The sequence below is a fragment of the Anoplolepis gracilipes genome, chromosome 3 (assembly GCF_047496725.1).
Source record: "Anoplolepis gracilipes chromosome 3, ASM4749672v1, whole genome shotgun sequence".
Lineage (NCBI taxonomy): Eukaryota > Metazoa > Arthropoda > Insecta > Hymenoptera > Formicidae > Anoplolepis > Anoplolepis gracilipes.
This window is the reverse complement of record NC_132972.1, coordinates 8,619,646-8,640,494: the sequence shown is the minus strand read 5'-3', so window position 1 is coordinate 8,640,494 and position 20,849 is coordinate 8,619,646. Positions and strand designations below refer to the sequence as shown.

The 20,849-nt window shown below is 38.2% G+C and overlaps 1 protein-coding gene across 17 annotated transcripts in view; it reads left to right on the top strand.

Moving 5' to 3' along the window:
* LOC140664093 (protein muscleblind) overlaps positions 1–20,849 on the top strand; it is a 378,997-nt gene that overhangs the window by 285,058 nt on the left and 73,090 nt on the right. For 2 of the 17 annotated variants that reach the window (XR_012046389.1, XR_012046390.1), the window contains exon 3: positions 12,923–13,002. The exons of 14 other annotated variants lie outside the window; for them this stretch is intronic. Coding sequence is in view for 1 of the 3 variants with exons in the window: in XM_072888844.1 (XP_072744945.1) it covers positions 12,923–13,006 (84 nt within the window). In the remaining 2 variants the exon portion in view is untranslated. Of the gene's footprint in view, positions 1–12,922; positions 13,014–20,849 lie in introns of all 17 variants that reach the window. One more of the 17 variants, XM_072888844.1, reaches the window with a different exon arrangement.

The window sequence follows — 20,849 nt, the reverse complement described above, 5'->3', positions numbered from 1 at the left end:
TCGAGAGAGCGAAGTGCGGTAACCCGGTTGGATGTAGTCCAGGCATTCCGGAATCTCGACGATATATATATATATATATATATATATATTTCTCTCTTTCTCTCTCTCTCTCTCTTTCGCTCTCGGCCAGCTGATCAACTGACCGGCCACTGTTGGACGAACGGAAGGGCAGAGGCTCCGTCAGGGATGGGGACGCTCCCGTCCGAGTGGCGCCGCGACGCCTCCCTGTGCTCGATGTTCCTCGATTAGGAAAGCGAGAGGAAAGGGTTGCGTCGCTATCTCTCTCTCGCAGCGCGTGCCCGCTCGTAAAATCGAATTATTAATTACCATCGCGCGAGCACAATTCACGAAAACATCTCGTTAAATCACACTAGTGCCGCTGGTGAACCTTCGGCTCTGCATTCTCGCTTAAACTCACTTCATCGCGCTCGGGAAACCACTTTGCGTTATTTCTTTTTTTTTTTTTTTTTTTTTTTTCTTCGTTTGCATACTCTCTTGGTGTTATATTTTTTTTTCTTTTTCTCTCCCTTTTTTCTCTTCGGACAGTCGTTTCAGAATTTAATTTTTCTCTACTAGTATTTTTTGTATATTTATCAGAAATGAGCTGACGTATTTTTGTTTTATTTAAAGAACGAATTATATTTTAACGTATGCGTTAATGATTTTTATAGGTTTGATTTCTTCTCTTAAATTATTTCTTTGTTTATTGCATTGCATTTCTATAAATTGAAATAATGTATTAATTATTATTTTTTTAATTATAATAACATGATAATTATATAAACCGATATTATATATTTAATTATATGTTAGATTTTAATTATTCACAAGAATGGAAATACTTTTTTGACAATACTCTTTTAGTTTTTTCAGTTAATCCGTAAAACTTATACATGTGTGGTTTTTTTAACCAATTTACAATTTATTCGCTTCATTTCTCGAATTTCGCAACTGTTTTAAAGCCATAGAAACTATTTCGCATTGTTAAATTCTGGCTGGCAAAGGTAGTTTTGCCTTAATTTAACAGACCGGCCTGCATTGCGGAGCGTAATTTACCATCTCGGAGAGAAGCATCCCCTTAAGACGATATTTGCTACATGGCGATGTTGAGCAGGGATTCGCAAGGATGCTCATAAGGAGGGCTGGCCTTGCGGAAATCTTTCCCCTCGGACATTAAGAACGCTCTCCGGGTCGCGTATCTCACCGCAGAACAAACAGGGCTCTCGTTATATCCTGCGGGGCTTGTATAGAGTTCGGCAAACATTCGATGGAAGGTCAACGATACTCTCGACGACAGTCCATCGAGGTCGTGTCCAATGGCCGGGTCTCTGTGTACGACACATGGGGATCAAAATGACAACGAAAAGGCTGGTATTCCCGTTAAAGTTTTCTCCGGTTAAACGAGATTAAATGACATAATTTGTCCGGAACTCGCTCCTCGCATATTTCGCTAGCATAGCAAACTTGAGAGCGAAAGGGAGATCGACAGCTTTCGTGGCTCTAAGCTCGTTATACGGTTCTCCGGCTTGGAAAGCCGCTGGTGGTTACATTTTTGACAATGGCGGAGAGATCCCTACACAACATGTACCGAGTAATTAATACGGACCTGCGCTTACATCATAAACGCCGCAGTTTGCTTATTGCATATTCCAGCATATTCGCGCAACAACGTGTTTTGAAGGAAAACAACGAACGCGAATTGTTGTTGATCGTAAACGTAAAGTCGATTCTGAATGTCTTGCACGTAGGAATTTGATTCGAATTGACGTATGAAATTTTTATCTTGCTTGTCATGCACATTTCGTGAGAAAATCATTGAAATGTGAGATATTTAAATTGGATGCGACAGTACTTTTGATAGTTTCAACGACTCTTTGATTTTTCTCGTTTTTTATCGTACTTTATATATTTTCCATGCATACTTCATATTGACAAAAAATGCTTCGTGTATATTTGATCATTTTAATTATGTTGTTATAGTTTACGATGTCAAAGTTACATATAGCTAAAATATTTACATTAATTTTATCTATTATTTTACTTTTTTAATTTTAAGAATTCTTTATTTTTTATTTCCTTATTTTAATTTAAATAAGAATAATACATTAATTTTAAATATTAAAGAATGAAACTGAAAAAGATAATAAATTTATTTTCTATTTTTGATTCTTCAACAAATTAAAATTTTTCTTTAAATTGATTAAGAACATCTATTATTTTTATTATTTTTTTCATATCAATATTGACTAATTCCCTCGCGTTTCTTTATACTTTTAAATCTTTTATTAAACTTTTTATTAAAAGAATTTAAAATTTTAATTAATTATTTCTATTCTAATTTAATTATTTTTATAAGATTATTTTTTTTATTATTATTAATAGTTTTATAGATTATTTACTTATATTTTGACTTCTTTTAGACATTTAAGACTTTGCCTTTCTTTATCTTTATGAATTTCAATAATTTTATTTAAAATTTGTAATTATATTAATGAATTTTTTTTTCTCATTTAACTCCTCAAGGAAACCATTCATTCTTATATCATTCATAGTAATTATTGAATCAATTAGTTTAATTATTCATCCTTAAATTATTTATTTAACGTCAAATGTAGTTCTCTTTTCTAAACATTTTTCTCATATTTATAAATTTTGATAATATCAATTTTCTTTCTGGATTTCTAAGAATTAATCAAGAATTAACCATCTACATCTACAATTGCGAAGTTATGTTGAAAACAAAGTCTTCTGTTCAGAGGACTAGTAACCCTTCTACTGTGCTACTTTCGAAAGAATTCTCATTAACAAGCCGTATGTAATGGTGAACAATGTGCGAGGTGCATTATCTTCTTTCTTTTCGAGATCGAAATACGTGTCTCGAATCTTCTTGGAGAGTCGGATTAATTACATTGTCGAGTTGATTTTCTCTCAAAGCTCTCTGCGGCTTAGCGAGTGTCGATCTTTCTTGAAAATCCAATCGCGGGTATCGATTGAGAGGGAGAAAGAGAAAAAGTATACGTGTGTGTGTGTGTGTGTGTGTGTGTGTGTGTGTGTGAGAAAGAGAGAGAGAGAGAAGCATAGGAAAGCCAGAGCGAATCCGGGTCTTCTTGATCGGTCCACAGTTTTACGCGCGCCACGCTCCGTTGATTTTCAATCCGGCACTCGACGCCAACCTGAACGAGCGTTATACGCAGAAGAAAGAGGTATCCCGATAACACGTAGTAAATGCAGAATTGTGCTCGAAAGCGTCGAACGAGGAGCCGATGTTGTCGACCGATACGCCGATAGTCCGAACGTGACGTTAGAGTTCGTTTAGAGAGGAACGAAGAGCTTTTTCGCCAAAGGGGGTAGTCGAAAGAGCGGCATGAGAGGTTCGCAGATGGCGGGACAACAGACTGGCGCGAAAACCGCCGCCAATGAAGAACGAAGAAAACGAAGATGCGATGCAACCGAGTCGCACAGATTGAGCACGGACAAGAGAGAGAGAGAGAGAGAGAGAAAGAGAGAGGGAGAGGGGAGGGGCGGGACACGAAGAGAAAAGTTAAACAGAAAAAAGGTGTATCTATGAGAGGGAGGCAAAAGTGTGTGAAGGCGAATATCGGCATGAACTGGACTTTGGCTAACTTAAAAGTGGACTAGTGGTAGAGAGAGGGAGACTCGAAGGATTCTTTCCGATAGAACCTTCATCCGTTCGTAGGCCGCGACTCTTCCTCGCCGTCGGCCTTTTCGTTTGGGCATCGGCGAAAGGAAGTATATATTCCGAAAGGCGGCGTGTGGTTGTGCGGCACGGTGTGTGTCCGATGTTATCTGTGGTTGCCATGGGGATGCTATTGATTGGCCGACGCGCCGACAGACGTCACGGGAGTCGCGGCGCCACTCCGACTATTGCCCGTCGCCCGCACCCCGTGCCGCGAAACCGACCGAGGGTGCAACCATCCCCGCTATTCTCTTCACCCTCGATACCACCCTCGTTTCGCCTCAACGTGCTCTCGCGCACGATGCAATTCGCCTGCACGTGTGTATATCCTCGCGCTCGCATTTACTCACTCACATTACTCACACATGCACACATGTTTGCCTAACTGTCCCCCGTACCCCATTTGATAACTTGAACTCCTGTGTCGCATAGAGGCGACTCCCTTTAATCGTCCTCTCCGGAAATGCTGTTGAGCGAAACTTCTTGGTATACGCTTCGACGTAGGTGACTATGCGAGTCATTTGCGTGTGTATATATGCACCTGTACTTAAGTACGGGGAGCGGTATCCCTTACGCTGGGTGGGGGTAGGCTGTAAAGGTGGGTGAGTGGGCATCAGCTGAGCGGCGCCGGCGGTATGCTCGGCGACTTTTGTCGATTAACGAGCTCGAAACAATTTGCACATCTGGAAACAATTTGCGTTTGGATGACACGGGATGACGAAGAGAGGCGGACAGGAGGCGGTAGTATAAACGAGCACGGGCGCGTGTCTACTTGCGGAGAAGAAAACCGCCGGCGCGACGACTTCCGCGACCCGAAGCAGCCATTCTGGCGCCTGGTCGGTCGTATAAAACGCCGCCGGAGGGATTTCCCCGGGCGTTCGCGGTTGCACGCGAGTTCCGTGGAACGGAAACGCCCGGCGGTGGTAAAGAGAAAGAGAGACAAAAAGAGAGAAAGGACGGGTTAGGCGCGAGACGGAACGACCGGAAACCGCCACGTCGTGTCTCGACGATCGCATAGGTTTGATTAGGGATTGATCGCGATTCCCAAGTCTTTTCACAGACATTTATCAGCACAAGTATATCAGTGTAAAGCAAATATAAAGCACTTGGTACACTAGGGCGAATAATTTAGTTCAAATATTTTTTTCTTTTTTTATTCTCAATAAATATTTTAATGACGATTCTAAATCATATATGTGAGAAAAATGTTATGAAAAATTCTTATTTTGCGTCTATTTATCTGACTTAAGGTTAAGATTCATTTTTTTTCACAGCACATTATTAATTCATTTAACACGCCATCAAATTATAACAAATTATAATCTAATTAATAAAAATAAATTATAATTTTAATGTAACTTTGAATTTCTTAGCATTTGCTTCATTTACTTTATTGGAAAAAAGAATGAGAGATAAAAAAAGATTCGATAATTACGATATATTCAAAATTTCTTTAAAAAATCATATTATTTTCAAAAATAAATAATAATGTATATATTTTTAAAAATTTTTTATTAATTTAGTTTTAGTAAATAAAGTTAGCTTAAAGAATTAGCTGATAAATTTAACAAAATTTTTGTTTTCATTTTGCCAATTACAATTATAATTTGATTGTAATATTGGCCTTTCTTTGTGCCATAGTTAGTCCGAGTCGCGTCATATCTGTCTCCCCTAATTTGTGTTCTATTAAGAGCAAGCGTGTCAGGTGTTAAATTACAGCCATGGTGTCGCAAAGCCAGATGCAATTACCAAGACGTGGCAATGGTAGATGATCGGTTACATCGGTGGATGCGATTGGAATATCAATCACGAATATGAGTTTCGTAATTTGGGATGCTACTTGAGTTACCGCTCACGTGACAAAAAAATAACATCTACATTGACGAGGGCAACACGACACGTCGATTTATCGGCGTCGTAAGAACTTTTATTACATATGCAAAACTTTCAGTCTTCTATTAATCTTCTCATTCCCAGTCGCGCCATATGGTCGCGTATTAAAAATAATATGGTAATTTAGAGAACACACATATTTTTGACAGATAAAAATAGTTACTTGATTATAACAGATTAATATTTTAATGTCTTACAAACTGAGATAGAGACTTAAATTTATATTTTATATTCAGAAATGGAGATATGACAAAATTTAAAACCAAAGCATACAACAAAATAAATTTGTTTAATATTTGTTTAATAATAGAAACTATTTTCTTACATTTTATTACATTAACTTTCATCAGCGGATGCTAGATTATTCATGATTCCTACTTTAAAAATTATTTTATATTTATAACGATAATTGAAATAAATATGTAAATAAATATCAATAATTTCTATTAAAAAAAATTTTAATAATTATATAAGTAGAACTTTTTTAAAAGAGAAAATTATTTAAAAAGTATGTATATAAAATATCTATGTTATAAAATTTTATTTTGCAATTTATATAAAAAAATTTGCTAGGGGTCAAATTGACTCAACGTGCTATTACGTTCATTGTCCGAGGGTTGTGAAATATTTGAATATTTATGAGGAAAATTAAATATTTTGTATAATGCATAAGTAATATTTTTTAAAGACATAACTTTTATAAAAATAAATCTCCCTAAACACAATTTGCGCTCATAAAGTCTAGTTTTTTACATAACACATGTCATAGGTATTTATTGCTTTGTATTTATTACATAATTTCTGTAGAATGACTTTAACCTTTTCGATAATATAACATTCAGTTTTATAATCATAATTAAAACGTCTCGCAAGAGATGTTAGCGTTTTTGAGATTTTAGCTTTCATAATATTACTCAAGTATCGAGATCTTTTTGTACGTGGAAGTGGCTCTAAACTATCTCTTTTGTATTTTATTGAGCATTCAGGTATCACTCGGGAGAATAAGACGATTAATATTCCCATAAGTTTGAGATGTCTCACCTCTATTCTCTCATCCTTCGGGATGCTTGCAAGTAGATAGATTACAAGGCGGCAGGTACTTTGGGTCTGCGGGAGAACCGCCCGCCTAATGTAATGATTATTAATTGCTGCGGTGACGATATGCAGTGCACGCAAATGCGGCGGTTGCACCTGCACCGGTTTTATTAACGTCGGCAGTTCGGTATAGCTTCTCCGCAACTAATATACATACATCTCGGTATGCGGATAATAATCGTTGTTTCGAAGTTGGCGCGCACACAGTGCACAGACGAGCCTCGTGCCGGCTCTTGCAGACTAATGCGTCGTACTTTAGTTGCCCTAACTGCGGATGTCGTCGTCGTCGTCAGAGTGAATGTCATCGCTCGTAATATTATTCGAGGTTAGAGAACCACGCTTATCCACCTGTCTTAACTGTGGCGTGCTATTAAGCAGGTTGCGACGGCAGTTAAGACTTAGTTTGGCTTAATCCCTCGGTAACAAGTCTTTGCTTAGTACATATCGAAAACAACTTAATGAAATTGTCCCTTCTTCTTTTAAGAGCATTTAAATTTTTTTTAATAAATTAATTTTCTATAAATATATATATATATATATATATATATATATATATATAGCTACAAAATATTTTAAAGACCTTTTTTTATCGATTTATTTATTGTATAATATCGATTGAAAAAAGAAATGTCAGTCTCATTTTAATACGAAAAAATATATCAGAATTTTACAATCAATTTTTTAGTAACAGTTGTTTTTTTTTTTTCGTTTAATTAAAAAGATTAACAAATTTGAAAGTTAACTGACGTATTTTCAAATTATTTGATAAAAGATGTATAAATGAATATAGTAAAAAGAAATAACATCAAACGATTCTACAGTCGCATATATATGATACTTAATATTTATTACATATTAAATTTAGTATTTATCTATCATTACTTTTTGCTAGTTACACATATATAAGAGAGACTATATTAGCTTAATAAATCGCACTATGTACTGTGAAGCAAATATTATCTAAAATTCATTAGTCATTCCAAAACTTTGCCATAAAAAAGTCAAGTTTCGTCGACAATGTTTTGCACAAGTCTACTCTACTAAACGCAAAATCTCGTGATGACATTGTCATTAATATGTCATCCATCTTTTTTTTTTTTGAAAACAATCTTATGTTCATTCATTTTGTATGTATCTTTATAATAGTATACCATAATAACTATATATTCGATCATATTAAATTGGATCGTCGCAAACGCTACGATCCATCGATCACGATATCAGATAAAAATAGACTGCGGAGACAGGGCTCGTAAATTGCAACGTGACGATCGCTTAATTTTTCTCGTTAGTCTCTCGTCATTTTCTGCTCGGTGTCTTCGCGGTCACTTGTGTAAGTAAAAAGATTGGAAGCGACAGGCGAGAGAACGAAAGGAAAGGGAACGAAACTAATTGCGGTGCCGCGCGACCTGCTAGTTCCGTTATAACGACGACGCCATCTCGTTCAGGCTCCGATATGTCTTGACGTATTTTCGATAGTAACTTCGAAACTTTCGTTCGCCAGATTATAACGAAGGTACTACCGGTCTTCAGCGATGGCCCATTCTTACTTAAAGGACATTTCCATCGTCAAACGGTTCGACATTTGCGCTGAGAATTTGCCAAACTTTTCAATTTAAACAGTCCTTACGCGAGAATTAAAATATAATTATACCAATTATAATAAATATTTGTAGTATAACGGGGATTTGGATAATATGTGAATTACATTTACATATTAATATGCATTATCTAAAATTGAGAAAAAATTCGACTTTTTTATTTTAATATAAGTGATGTTTAATGATTAACAATTACATCTTAAAATGTTGTTTCAAAAGGAAAGAGATTTGAATCGCGCAAAGAAATGTAGACGAGTAAAATCTATACGTGTACTTTTGAAATTTGCTGAAATGAAAGGATCAGAGGGTAAAAGAAAATTACACATTAAGATGCAGAAAAGAGAATACTGCGTACATCGAGCCAAGTTAATGCGATGTCATCGAGATCGGTTTTATTTACACGAGACTTGACATTAGATTTAAGCGTCAGAAACAGAAATGGACGCTTTATTTTTAGCAAATATTGTACAATGGCAGGTACGCGACACATAGCACGAAGCAATCCGATTTACGTACAAGCAAATGCAGCATCGCGACATGCTGTTTCGATATGCCAATCGACATGATTTTATTGCCCGCCCCAGTGACTGCTCACCAAGAGCTATGTTTCTTTCTCTATCCTCCTCCCATTCTTCTCTCTCTCTCTCTCTCTCTCTCTCTCTCTCTCTCTCTCTCTCTCTCTCTCTCTCTCTCTCTCTCTCTCTTTCAGCCCCCTATTTTTTGTTATTTGTACACCAAACCGAGCCGAGTTGTTGCAGTACGGCAACGGCAGTGGTGGCGGCAGTGCCGGCAGCAGAAAATCTCAAATAAATCCTTTCGTAATCCCGCATCGCTCCTTTCAGCCAGTCCGGATTTCCACTACTCGCTTTTATGCCACCTCCGCACCCTTCCAAAACTCTTCCTCTTTCCTCTTGCGTCTCTCCCTATCGTCCTGTGAAGAGAGAAAACTATTCTATCGTTTCTATCTTTCTTTCTCTCGTCGCCTTTTCTCGACTCGCATTACCCTATTTTTATTTTTTTTCCTTTTTTTCGTTACATTTTGGCCAACCCACGCGCTCGTTCATTTCCTCTTTTTTTCTGCATTTTTATACCGTTCCTATCGCGTAATCTCAGTGCAGGTCAGCGCAGCTCTAATCGCGTTTGTTTCATATGCTTTTCCTGCGTGAACTTCAATAGCGACTTCCTCGCTATTCATGCGTACCGTCATTACGATATCTGGCGCCGCGGGCTAACAGAGGGGTTCGTCCGAGTTTTGAAACTACGTTCGTCACAGTCGAGAGCGCCAACCGGAATTGGTCGTCATGCCAAACGGGGAATGAGACAAAGAGATTTATTGAAACAGCACGAACAAAGAGATTTTTTAAGCTATTTGTCTTCCTTTTTTTGGCGAGATCGAGGACGATCGCGCATTACATTGTGTATGGATGTGTGCGTGTGTGTGTGTGTGTGTGTGTATATATGTGCTCCTTTTGGGATATTTATCGCGCTATTATTACATCATCGAGCGTATTCTCGTTCAGGTCGGGATCACCGTTCGTTTGAGTTATGTCGCGCGATGCCTCGGCTTCTTATCGCCATAAAAGAGCGTCAGTTTGGTAAGTATGAAAAAATACGCAATTTTTTTCTACCGAAAAGGAAGAGGTTTTCTTCATCCTCGCATCGTGTCACTTTTATCCGGCTTATGTCAAGTCACTTTTTATTCTGGTCCTTATTCAAGGATTAACGTGACAGGATGAACGCGATGTAACATTGAAAGAAGAAGAAACATTATAAATAAGTATGCAGAGTGTCTCGAGAGAATCTTATTTCACAATACATTTAAAAATTGCTCACATAAACAATCTACATTAATTTTACAGCTGCATATTATTTAGCATAATAATTACCATCCAGCACGGTTTTAGTAACAATAATTTTATTTAGCTTGCGAAAATAAAACAAAGCAAAGAGTTTTTTTCAATAAAAGTTTATCATGCTTACATTTGATTGACTCGCATAAAAATCTGCCAAATAATTTAGATCTTCGATCGAATCTGATGAATTTATCTTATAGATTTATTCGAAGGCAGTCAATTAAGGGATTAACATAAGAAGATTATTATAACTCCTGACTCCTGAGCACAATGGCTGTGTCGGGCTCGGAGGGCTTTGAGAAAGAATCGATCTACGCAAAAAAATGAGTATTAAAGGTGGAGACAACGAAGCTCTTTACGTCATAAAAGTCATCGGAAATAACTCTAATTTAGTTCTATATTCGATTAGTCTATTTGATCCGCACTCTCGTTAATTGCCCGATGGCTTAGAGAAGTTTTATATGCGAAGTTTAGTTCGAATTGTCTACTTCTGACCGTGTAATGATTCGGTTTTGTGAAAATGAGCCAGTGGTTGCTATGATTACACATATGGCGACTTGCTGATGTGATAACATGTTGCGCAATGCGCAAGAAGCATACGTTATCGCGTGCATGCCGATAACGCGAATTGAAGGGTAGGAGTATTTAGGTCACAACAGACATGCTCTTGCAACGGAACGAATGCTGGCGAGAGTTGTTTCGAATGAGGGAATAACGTGATAATCTTAACGTAATATGTATTAGATCTCTAATTAATGTGTAGTTTTTGAAGTAGATTAAAAAGGTAATATCCAGTCGAGTTCTAATTATTATAAAATCTAATTAACAAATGTTATAAATTAGATTGAAATAGGATATGATTAAGTGGTTTAAATATGTAATAATTTAATGTTGCATTGGATTCGCGCATGATAACTCTTTTTCGGTGAACTTATCGATCAATCGCTTAAAGATCAAAATGCATGATCAACATACACATAGGAAAAAGTTCACGTTTACCGTCTGGCTCGACGACGATAACAAATTCATTTCGAAGCCGCCGTAAACGATCCCCCGTTGAGCTATTCGCGAAAGTGCGCCCGAAGCTTTCGTAATTTATTAAAACGTCGCAGACACGAAAATTCGAACGAGCCTTCTTGAGCTCCTTCCCTCCCCTTCTCTCCTATCGCCCCCGCGCACCACTCTCACCCTCTGCACGGATGTCTAACTCCTTCCTCGGTCTCGTCGGGGTTGCTATAAAATTTTCAGTGGATCCTGCGCGAGAGCGAGAAGTGTACCTGGGTGGTTACGATGGACTCACGTCCACCATTTACACACGTTTTCTCGTGTGTAGCCGGCGCGTAAAACGATCGTGGGGGCGGCTAGGGCCTCGGCACACGTGGAATAAGAATCCAAAAAGACGGAGAGGTGAGGAAGAGACGGCGAAACGGCTCCCGGGGGCTTTTCCCAATCAGCCGGCTGCGCCGGGGCTAAAATGCACTCTCTTTCTCGGTTCCCGGCTTTCCACTGCCGTTCGGTATTTTTCCACCTAAGGCCACCGGGGCGAATACTCGCTAACTCGCTAATGCACGCTAGCGAGTTGCCGCGCGAACGCCAGCATCGCAGCATACTCGACATACCCGGGGCTTTTATACGCTCGTATGGATTCCATTAGTAATCTTTATGCGATCTGTTAACGCGCGCCCGAGACGCCCCGCATCGAGAGGCAGCGAGGAGTCCTTGGAGGATTTCTTTATCTTTTCCCCGCGTTGGTCCGCGCGACTTTTATAGCGCAGCGCCGAGCTGAGTTTGCACTAGCAATCGTGCGCACGCCGTTACGTTTATACCGCGCTACAAGAACATTTCGGGGATTAGAAATGTCGATACGATCGTGGACTCTGTCCGTTTGCTTGTGAGAATACTGAGAGAAAGAAAAAGAGACCGCTCTCTTTCGAGATCGCTTCAAGTGTATTTCTTTTCAACCGAAATGTAAATAAAAAAACAATTTTTTTTTGTACTTTTTTAGTTTGTACTAAAATAATTTTTTTTTTTTTAATTTGAAATTGCATGTTAATTGAAGAAAATTCGATTGATTTGGAAAATTGTATTAAAATATATATTTTTTATTTAAGCAGTGATATCAAAATATTTTTTCGCTCTTTTTAATCTTATAAATTTTAATATTTTTTAAATAAAATATTAATTAATTGATGATTTTTCTAGACATTTTATATTTTTTATAGAAATTCTTGTACAGAAATGCATAATCTTTTAATGCAAAAGTTTCTATTATTAACAAAGAGAAAATGCTATAATCTATAACCGTGATATCCATTGTATATGTATGTTGCGTAATGACTAATTTAAAAAATTATATTACAATTAATAAATAAATTCTACAATTTCGCGCTACATTGAGCACCGTTACCGTTTCGATGTTGTGAAATGAAACTGTGCAAAGTATTATTCGGTTGCTGTGCAACGTTTGCATACTCGCTTTAAGCGATTCCTTTAGTAACCTTTATACGATCTACTGGGAAAAGAAAGTCCTCCGAGAATTTTTCCCTGAATAGCTTACCTCTCGACTTTCAAACGACACTGTTCTGTCATCTCATGCATGACAGTATCGAATAAAATCGTGGGAAAAAGTAATAGATAAAAAGTTAATATCAGTATTTTACGAAAAAAGAAATGTTATTTTATTATCTAATGACAGTTGTGATTATATAATTTGTATATGATATATCAATAGAGATTATAATGTTATCTTTACATTAATACTTGATTGTTTTTTTCTGTTGCAGGTAAGCACGCAAATTCATCGTACTAACAATTTTTTGCATTATATAAATATGAGCGATGGAATCGTAGAAAAATTTGCAAAGTGAGTACAAAGTGAGTACAGTAATAAATCATTATTATTGCAACGTTAAAAATGTTACACGCTTTAATAAACATTTAGCAAAATATACATAGCAAAATATCACAGCAATTACGCGATATTCCGTGCATCATTCCCTATCAATTAGCAATTAGATACTTGATCATTCACCTCCCCCACGTATATTTGATGAAGCCAGGTACATGGCGCGTTCTAATGAATACTACGTATCAACGATGCCATAATTGCGCCGAATTATATTGCTTCGTCAATCGAATATACAGTTAATGTTTGGCGAGCGTACGTGACGTTAATCTACGAAAACGCCTAATAACTGATTGACCATTTGTTTTGCTTGGAACAAAAATTAATCAACAGCTTTATAATAAAAAAAAGCGCGTTTTAAAATTTCCATGTTTTTTTTTAATTTTGTTGAGTGCCATAATTTATTTGATGCTTTTATTTTTATAACAGAGATATCAATTATACCTATAGCTTTCATATAGGATATTTTCTCTTTTCTTCTTTTTATCTATATATTTGTAATTTCATTTTTTTTTCTCTTTCTTTCTTTATACATCTTAGGTATTTTTGAGATATCTTCTAATCTTAATAATTCATCGGCAGTCGGTTTGCCGGGGGTAAATACTCTTCCAGTCAGTTGCCACGATTCTCGACGATTCCATTTCCCGCAGACGAAGCTCGCGATTAATTAATACATCTACAAACTACATCGTCTCGCTATGCTTTCACTCAATATCAATAACCAATAACTTTTGATGCGGCAATATCAATGGACGACTTCGATAAGAGACAATCGTGACGCATTCAATAAGACGATGGCTCCTCGAACGCGGATTTTAACATCGATCGGCATCGATCTTAAGACGGAGCGACGTTTGATCTGGAGCAAGTCAAACCGCGGCCAATTGCTTCTCGATTTCGGTTCGAAGCGATTCAGAATGGTTAGAGAAGCCATGCGCAATTAGGTAGATATGATCAATTTGACGTGGGAGGGTGGGAAGAGACAGATCGAGCGATCGCAAACTTCGTGTTGATCCTCGATGCATGCGATGTTGCAATTGAACACCCCGTACCCCTTGAATCAGCTCTCCGCGGCGAGGCACTCGCATTACTTACGGATGCGCAAACACGAGAAGGTTGACAAACGTTGCACACGGGTAGAGGAGATATAGAGAGATATTGCCGCGCAATTGACCTCGCATCCCCCTCTGGCGCGTACGATATTAGATTAGATTTCGGCAAATTGTCCCCTAGAATTACGCGAACGCGCATGAGGCAGCCGTGCCGTTGTTTGCTCCGGGCGTCAGCTCTCGGAATTTGGTGAGATTGTTGCGTCGAATGCAACTTGAGAATGCAACGTGATGCCGTTGGTACGTACGATATTTGGATGGCGTGGTACAAGAAGAATTACGCAATACGAATTACTATGTTTGTCAATAGCGTTACTTTAAAATAGTTTTTTTTTTTTTTTTTTTTTTACTTTAAAACTAGAAAATTTTTATGATTTGAAGCAGCTTTGAACTCTGTATCTAATTTAACAAACATATACAAAAAAAAAAGTGCTGCGTGAATTTAATTTCCGCTGGAATTTTCGCTTCTATTGTTGATTTCAACATTGTTAGTTTACGCAGGTATTTACGTATTATTTTGACGTTTATTGTAAAATATTGTATATTAAATTATCTCATTAACGTAACATCCCGAATGATATTTCTGCAAAAATTATACAGTCTACAGTTAAATTTCACACAAGCGAACGGTCGTTGTAGTTACGATTCATACGCAAATGCTTTATACGCGATTATTGCGATGAAATTTGCGTGGCGTGGCCGCAAATAGTCTTTTCGCTTTTCATCGTGCAAATAGCAGCGAACATTACGCCACAATAATTACGTATTGTCATCTAATTGGCTCGATATCCCTGCCATATTACAGCGTGTACAATATTAGATTAGATTTCACCAAATTGTACGTGGAACAGTGGAAAATTACACGGCCGCATTAGGGATCAACGGCTTTATTTGTCGAACATTGCGATATATGCGAAATTCCGCAAAATCATCCTTCGTTAAATACGCTTAAAATTAATGAATCGATTTTCGAGATTTACGAGAATTAAGAATATTCAAAAAAAAAAAAAAAAAAAAAAGAAAAAGAGAAAACTAAACAATTTAATCCGGGATTTACCTATAATAATAAAAAAAGGATTATATGGATAAAAATATATATTTTTTTTTTTTTGGAATACAACATGATGTTTAGCCTGATGATGAACGTTTTTTTCGTGCGTGTGTGAATTGATTAATTTATCTGCGATACATAAGTTTCCGATTGTGAGTGCCTGCAAAGATATTTGCTGGCTGGAATTTTTACGGATCGCGCGATTCGGAGTTACGATGGTTTGCGCGCGCCGAGGGAAAATTGTATATAACTTGCTAATAAACTATTTAGCCATCGAATGGGGAAGGAAGCGCATCGAGGATGGCTTTACGTAGAGAAGGAAGCGAGAAGGAGGCGGCGGTAGAAAGTGTAGGGCGAGAAGCGCAGGAGGAGATGCAGGTACGACGCGGGAGTTTCAGTTTCCGGGTGATCTGTGGCTCCCTCGTCGTGAGAATCGATGCCGCCAGCCGCCCAATAACCATACATCGTACGACTATCACACCCCTGGGGTATATACCCGCGCACCATATCCTCGTCTCTCGCTCTCTCTCTCTCTCTCTCTCTCTCTTTCGCCCTCTCTTCATCTATCTCTCCCTCGCACGCGTGCACATCTTCTTGCGCACTCTCCTTCCTTTCTTCCTCCCGTCATCTCTTTTCTCTCTCCCGACCTTCTTCATTTCTACCCGCCTTATTACAAATAACCAGGCGTACCTACCCGTTTCGCTTGAGAAAAATTGCCCGGGATTTGAATTATTGCGTATTACTCCTCTCTCTTTCGCGCACGACTCGTGTTACTATTCGTTATTTCTCCGGCCGAGATTCAAATTATCCTACGAGGTGCGAATTATTATTTATTGGCCGTTCGTATCGGATATTCAGGTCGCCGTTTCTCTCGCAATTTTAAACGCTCGCCTCGAAATGTGCGATTCCCTGCCTCCCTCCTACTCCCTTTTTTTTTCTCTTTAAACCCTATCTCGCTCTTGGCTCTCTTGAAAGTTTTATACGCAATCTTCTGCGCTGCAGTTTCATCTATTTATACGTCTGCGGATTTACGCTTAGTTCTGCGCAGCTTGTCGGTTTTGAGAAAAAAATATGATTCTCTCCAATGTGGTATCTGTTATCTTTCGATTATCGTTGTGTGCACGCGTTCGATTTGCATCGCAACATCACAACCGAGTTCCATGAATATCTCCTGTTGCTGTTGGTTGCAATATACCGCGTAACCCGATCTCGGCTTTCACTTGAATTTCAGAGTAACACGTGTAATTGGAATTAATCTCCATCCAACTCGGTAACGAAGATGACTGATATTATGCTTGATGTCGATATTATAGCTAACCGAGAAGACGTGATGATCCTTATGGATGTTATTTGTGTATCTTCTATATTTTATAACATACATTTTCTCTTTTAAGTTTTTTGTTATTCTGTTTGTTTTTAATTAGTCTTTTATTCTAATTAATTATTATTCTAAACGCTCAAAATGAATATTTTACTTTGTTTTTATTATATAAATAAATATTTGATATTTTTTAAATGCAGATACATAGCTTAAATTATAGATAAATAGATTATTTATTAAAAAATATTCAAGCAAAATGTTCAACTACAAACAGTTATTTTATAGTTTTAAAAATATGTAATATCATAATTTTTTTCCTCCATCTCCGAGTCATTTTTACTTTCTAATTAGAAAAAAGACGGAGGGAATATATTTTTAAATAAATAAGGACCGGTTTTTCCAACCTTCAAAACTTGTCTGTAAAAAACGAAGATATATAGTTTAAACCAAGGTTAAAGTTAACCGACGTTGGAAAAACCGGTTCTAATTTAAATGTATAAAAATTATTATAAAAATTGCATTATATGTGAGGCTGCTGTTATTATCCGTTATTTTTTTTCCTCATTATGGAGAAAGGACATTTAAGATGCCGAGTGAACGTAGAAGAGAAAAATTATGTTCCTGCTTCTCGAGTGAAATTATGCAAACTTACGAGTGCGGCTCGTATTTCCTGATAAACCGTTAGCGTATTATTAAAATTAAAATCTGGGGTAACCGGCAGAAAATCTCTAACGTAATTTAATCTCTCTCGTTACACAGTTATGAAACTATCGTTGAAAGTCCTCAAGTCTTATTTTCTCGTTGCATTGATTATTGACATATTACGTCAAGTATCTCGATATATGAGAGGTAACAAAATATTATATGTTAGTATTGTACTTTATAAATTACAAAAGTTATTTTTATAAGGAACTAATTGTAAGATGGTATATATGATGGTATATATATATATATATATAAGGTTAACGCTGTTCGTTTTCTTACATTATTTTTACATTTCTTACATTATGATATTAAGTTACAGTAAGATATTAAGTGAAGCATTGTAGTGAATTTAAATGCGAATAGTGGCACGACGCGGGTCAATTAACATTACGCTGCGGGATCGCGTTTTTTAAATGTTGCAATTAATTGGCGGAAAGTAGAAGAAGAAGAAGAAGAGATGGAAGAAAAGGCGCTCAAAGACGATATTTACAACGGTTCTGATTTTACCGCGAGTAAAGAGCACCGCGGGTCGAGACGCTCGAAGAGCCACGGTAGAACGAGGGTTGATGGATGAAGGGAGACGAGGAGACGGCGGCATAAAAAAAAGGGGGAAGGAAAGACATTCAAGAGTGGAATACGAAGTGAGCCGGAGGAGACGAGACGGAACGCGATAATTGCGGCGAAGGATAATTTAACAGGCGGCTCTTTTCCGCCTCGGCTTCTGTTCGCTGTCCGCCCCCGCGTCTTCCTTTCCTTACCTCTCATTTCTGTTTTTAATACATCTTTCATCGTCGTCGCGACGCACAGTAACGCACCGTGATATTCAGAGGCGTAGCATTGAGAAAATAACGAGACCTTTGACGTTGGAAACGTTTTATACTTCTTTTAACTTAAGTAATGCTAAGTATTTAATTCCTTTGGTTTTAATGAATCGTCAATTTCCAATTTTACAATCTTATTTTACTGTCAAGTTTGACAAAGACGTGGATTCATTTATCGATCAATTATTTGAGGAAACTAGATTTTTAAAGACACCTCCACGATCGTCTTCTCGTTTCTCTCGCGACGTCCTAAGGATCTTTGCTCGTTCGCCACTTTTATTCTTGCAAGAGAGCGGACACCCGCTATACAGACAGTCGCTACGGCAGTATTTATGGAAATGAAGCGAGGTAGTTTGAACCCTCTTTTCACCCGCCGTCCGCGTTGACTACCTACCTACCTACCTACCTACCCCACCCATTCTGTTATCTCCATCTGGGAATCCGTCCCCACCTCCGCGCAGACTTTTTCCACTTCCGCCTCTGTCGTTTTATCCGCTTTATTTCTTCCCTCCGTCCCACCGCTCTTGCCCTTCCTCTCTCTCTCTCTCTTTCTCTTTGCATCTAATTTTCCTTCGTCGACGATCATCTTCTTCTCTTGTCTCGTGCGGACAAAATCTACGCGCGCAGCTGCCGCCGCTGTTTGCCCACCTAATTACGCGGAATTCATAAGTTACGGAACACGACACGCGTGCCGGCGACCCTTCCCTCGGTTACTTTTATTCTCGTTGTAATTTACGAACGAGAACGCGCCGTATATATCGCCGTAAAGTATAACCTTTTTACGGAACTTTACGAAAAACGTTATTTTTCGTGGTTTTTTTTTTTTTTTTTTTTCGAGCGACGTTTTTATACGAAAACATTGGTTTGGATTCCGAGCTAATTGATCCCCCGTCGTCGCTGTTGTGAGTTTGTGGAGATTTAAGGAAGGGTGCGAGGCCCTTTAAAAGAGGATGTGAACTTGGCGGTTTCCCTTGCCGTTTCGTAAACGAGATTTATTTCGAGATAAAGTACGAACTGATTTTAAAATAGAAAGTGGACAATAAAAATATTATTGGATAAATAAAATGAACATATTTATTGTTACACAGAAGTTAACAGTAAATAACGTTATTTAAGCGGTGAGAAGAAGAAGGTACATATTTACATATTTCATTTTTTTTATTGCCCTTTATTTTTTTCATGATAAATTATGATTATGTCAATTACGTGAAGTCGTTTCTGAGGTTCGTTATCATTTTATTTATCACGCGTCATACAATATATCTGTATTGTTCTGCAAACGACAGCACAAGACTGTGCAAGAAAAATATCGCTCTTTAATTAATTCCACTTTCTCCGCGAAGCGCTTGGAATTCGATTCCGCGTAATTAGCCGCGAGGGCGGTTAGCTTTGATATCGGGCTAATCGAGCTGTGCAATTTCGGAATCAGCTCTCTCATGACAGATCGATTATATCGCGGAAGCCGGAAAGTGGTTATTAACGCACAATGGTAGTGGTCGAGTATCGCTTAACGAGCGATTTAATTTAAATTAAACAGATTCAGTTTTGGCCAGAAAGATGCAAAAGCATCGTATATTCCGTATATTTTTTGAAGTCTCGGGATGCTCGTTAACTCTGTAATTCTCTTTAGAGAGCTCGGCCACTCAAGAAAAATTGTTCTTTGTACATACAAAGAGAAGGCACTCGTCCAATTTATATTCATCAACAATCAGTCGCCGACGAACGAGTGCGAGTTATATTATAAAAATAATGGCATTGATACAAATGCACTTCATCATACTTCTTTTTAGCTAAGCTTGCTAGACACCTGTAGGATTTTTTACGATAGTATAAGAACTCTTGAAAAAGTTGGTCTTATAGTATGTGCATTTTTAATATGAAAGATCTGATAAAATTATCAATTATTTAAGCGTAATTTAAGTGGAATCTTGCTAGAATGATATGTACAATTCATGCTGGCGTTATTAATCCAGCATATCGTATATCACGACATGCGATGGCACATCTCTATTTGTGCGAATTAATTTGTTTTTACAAAAATCTCAAAGGGTACTGGCGAGAGGGTGAAAACGGCGGAGCTCGTTCGATCGGTGCTTTTCGTGGCCGCGCCATCGAAACGTTCATTAATTCAGCACTTTTACGAGGGCGGTCAGAATCCATTCCGGACGATTAGACGCCCACCGCCGTTGCCGCAGGGCCGGGGATGGGTTAAACGCACACTTAGCGATTGTACACTTACGATTGCTCTCGAATCGAATCAAGGCAAATACTGCGCCGATGAGAAGTTTGCACGAAGACACGGAGCAAGATACCTCTAGAAGACCGCCGAGGAGAACGTAAACTGTATATCAAATCGATACGCATTGGAGTTGGTGGGCGCCGGTTGCGTCCCTGAAAAATTCAATCCCTTGCGCGTGGACACAGAAGGGGAGCGAGGGAGGGAGGAGCGGACAATGTATTCAGTTACGCTCAATTATTATCTTCCCATCCGCGCGTCGTACCGTCCTCGCATCCGCTGCTCACCAATTCCATCACTTTTTGATTGCCCGACGACGACGCGCCTCTGGACGATGGAAAATTGAAATATTCAAGAGCAATATATATTATCTCACGAACGGGAATGGAACGAGATGGAACGAATAATTCTGATATTCCGGATCGTGGATTATGGATGATGGTGATCTCGATCGGAAGTAGGCCACGACGAAAGTTAAACGACAGTTAGATGACAGATCCAGCTGGTCTAATTTAAGTTGTCATAAGGAGATGGAGAAAAGCTCGCAAAGCTCGCCTTGAAT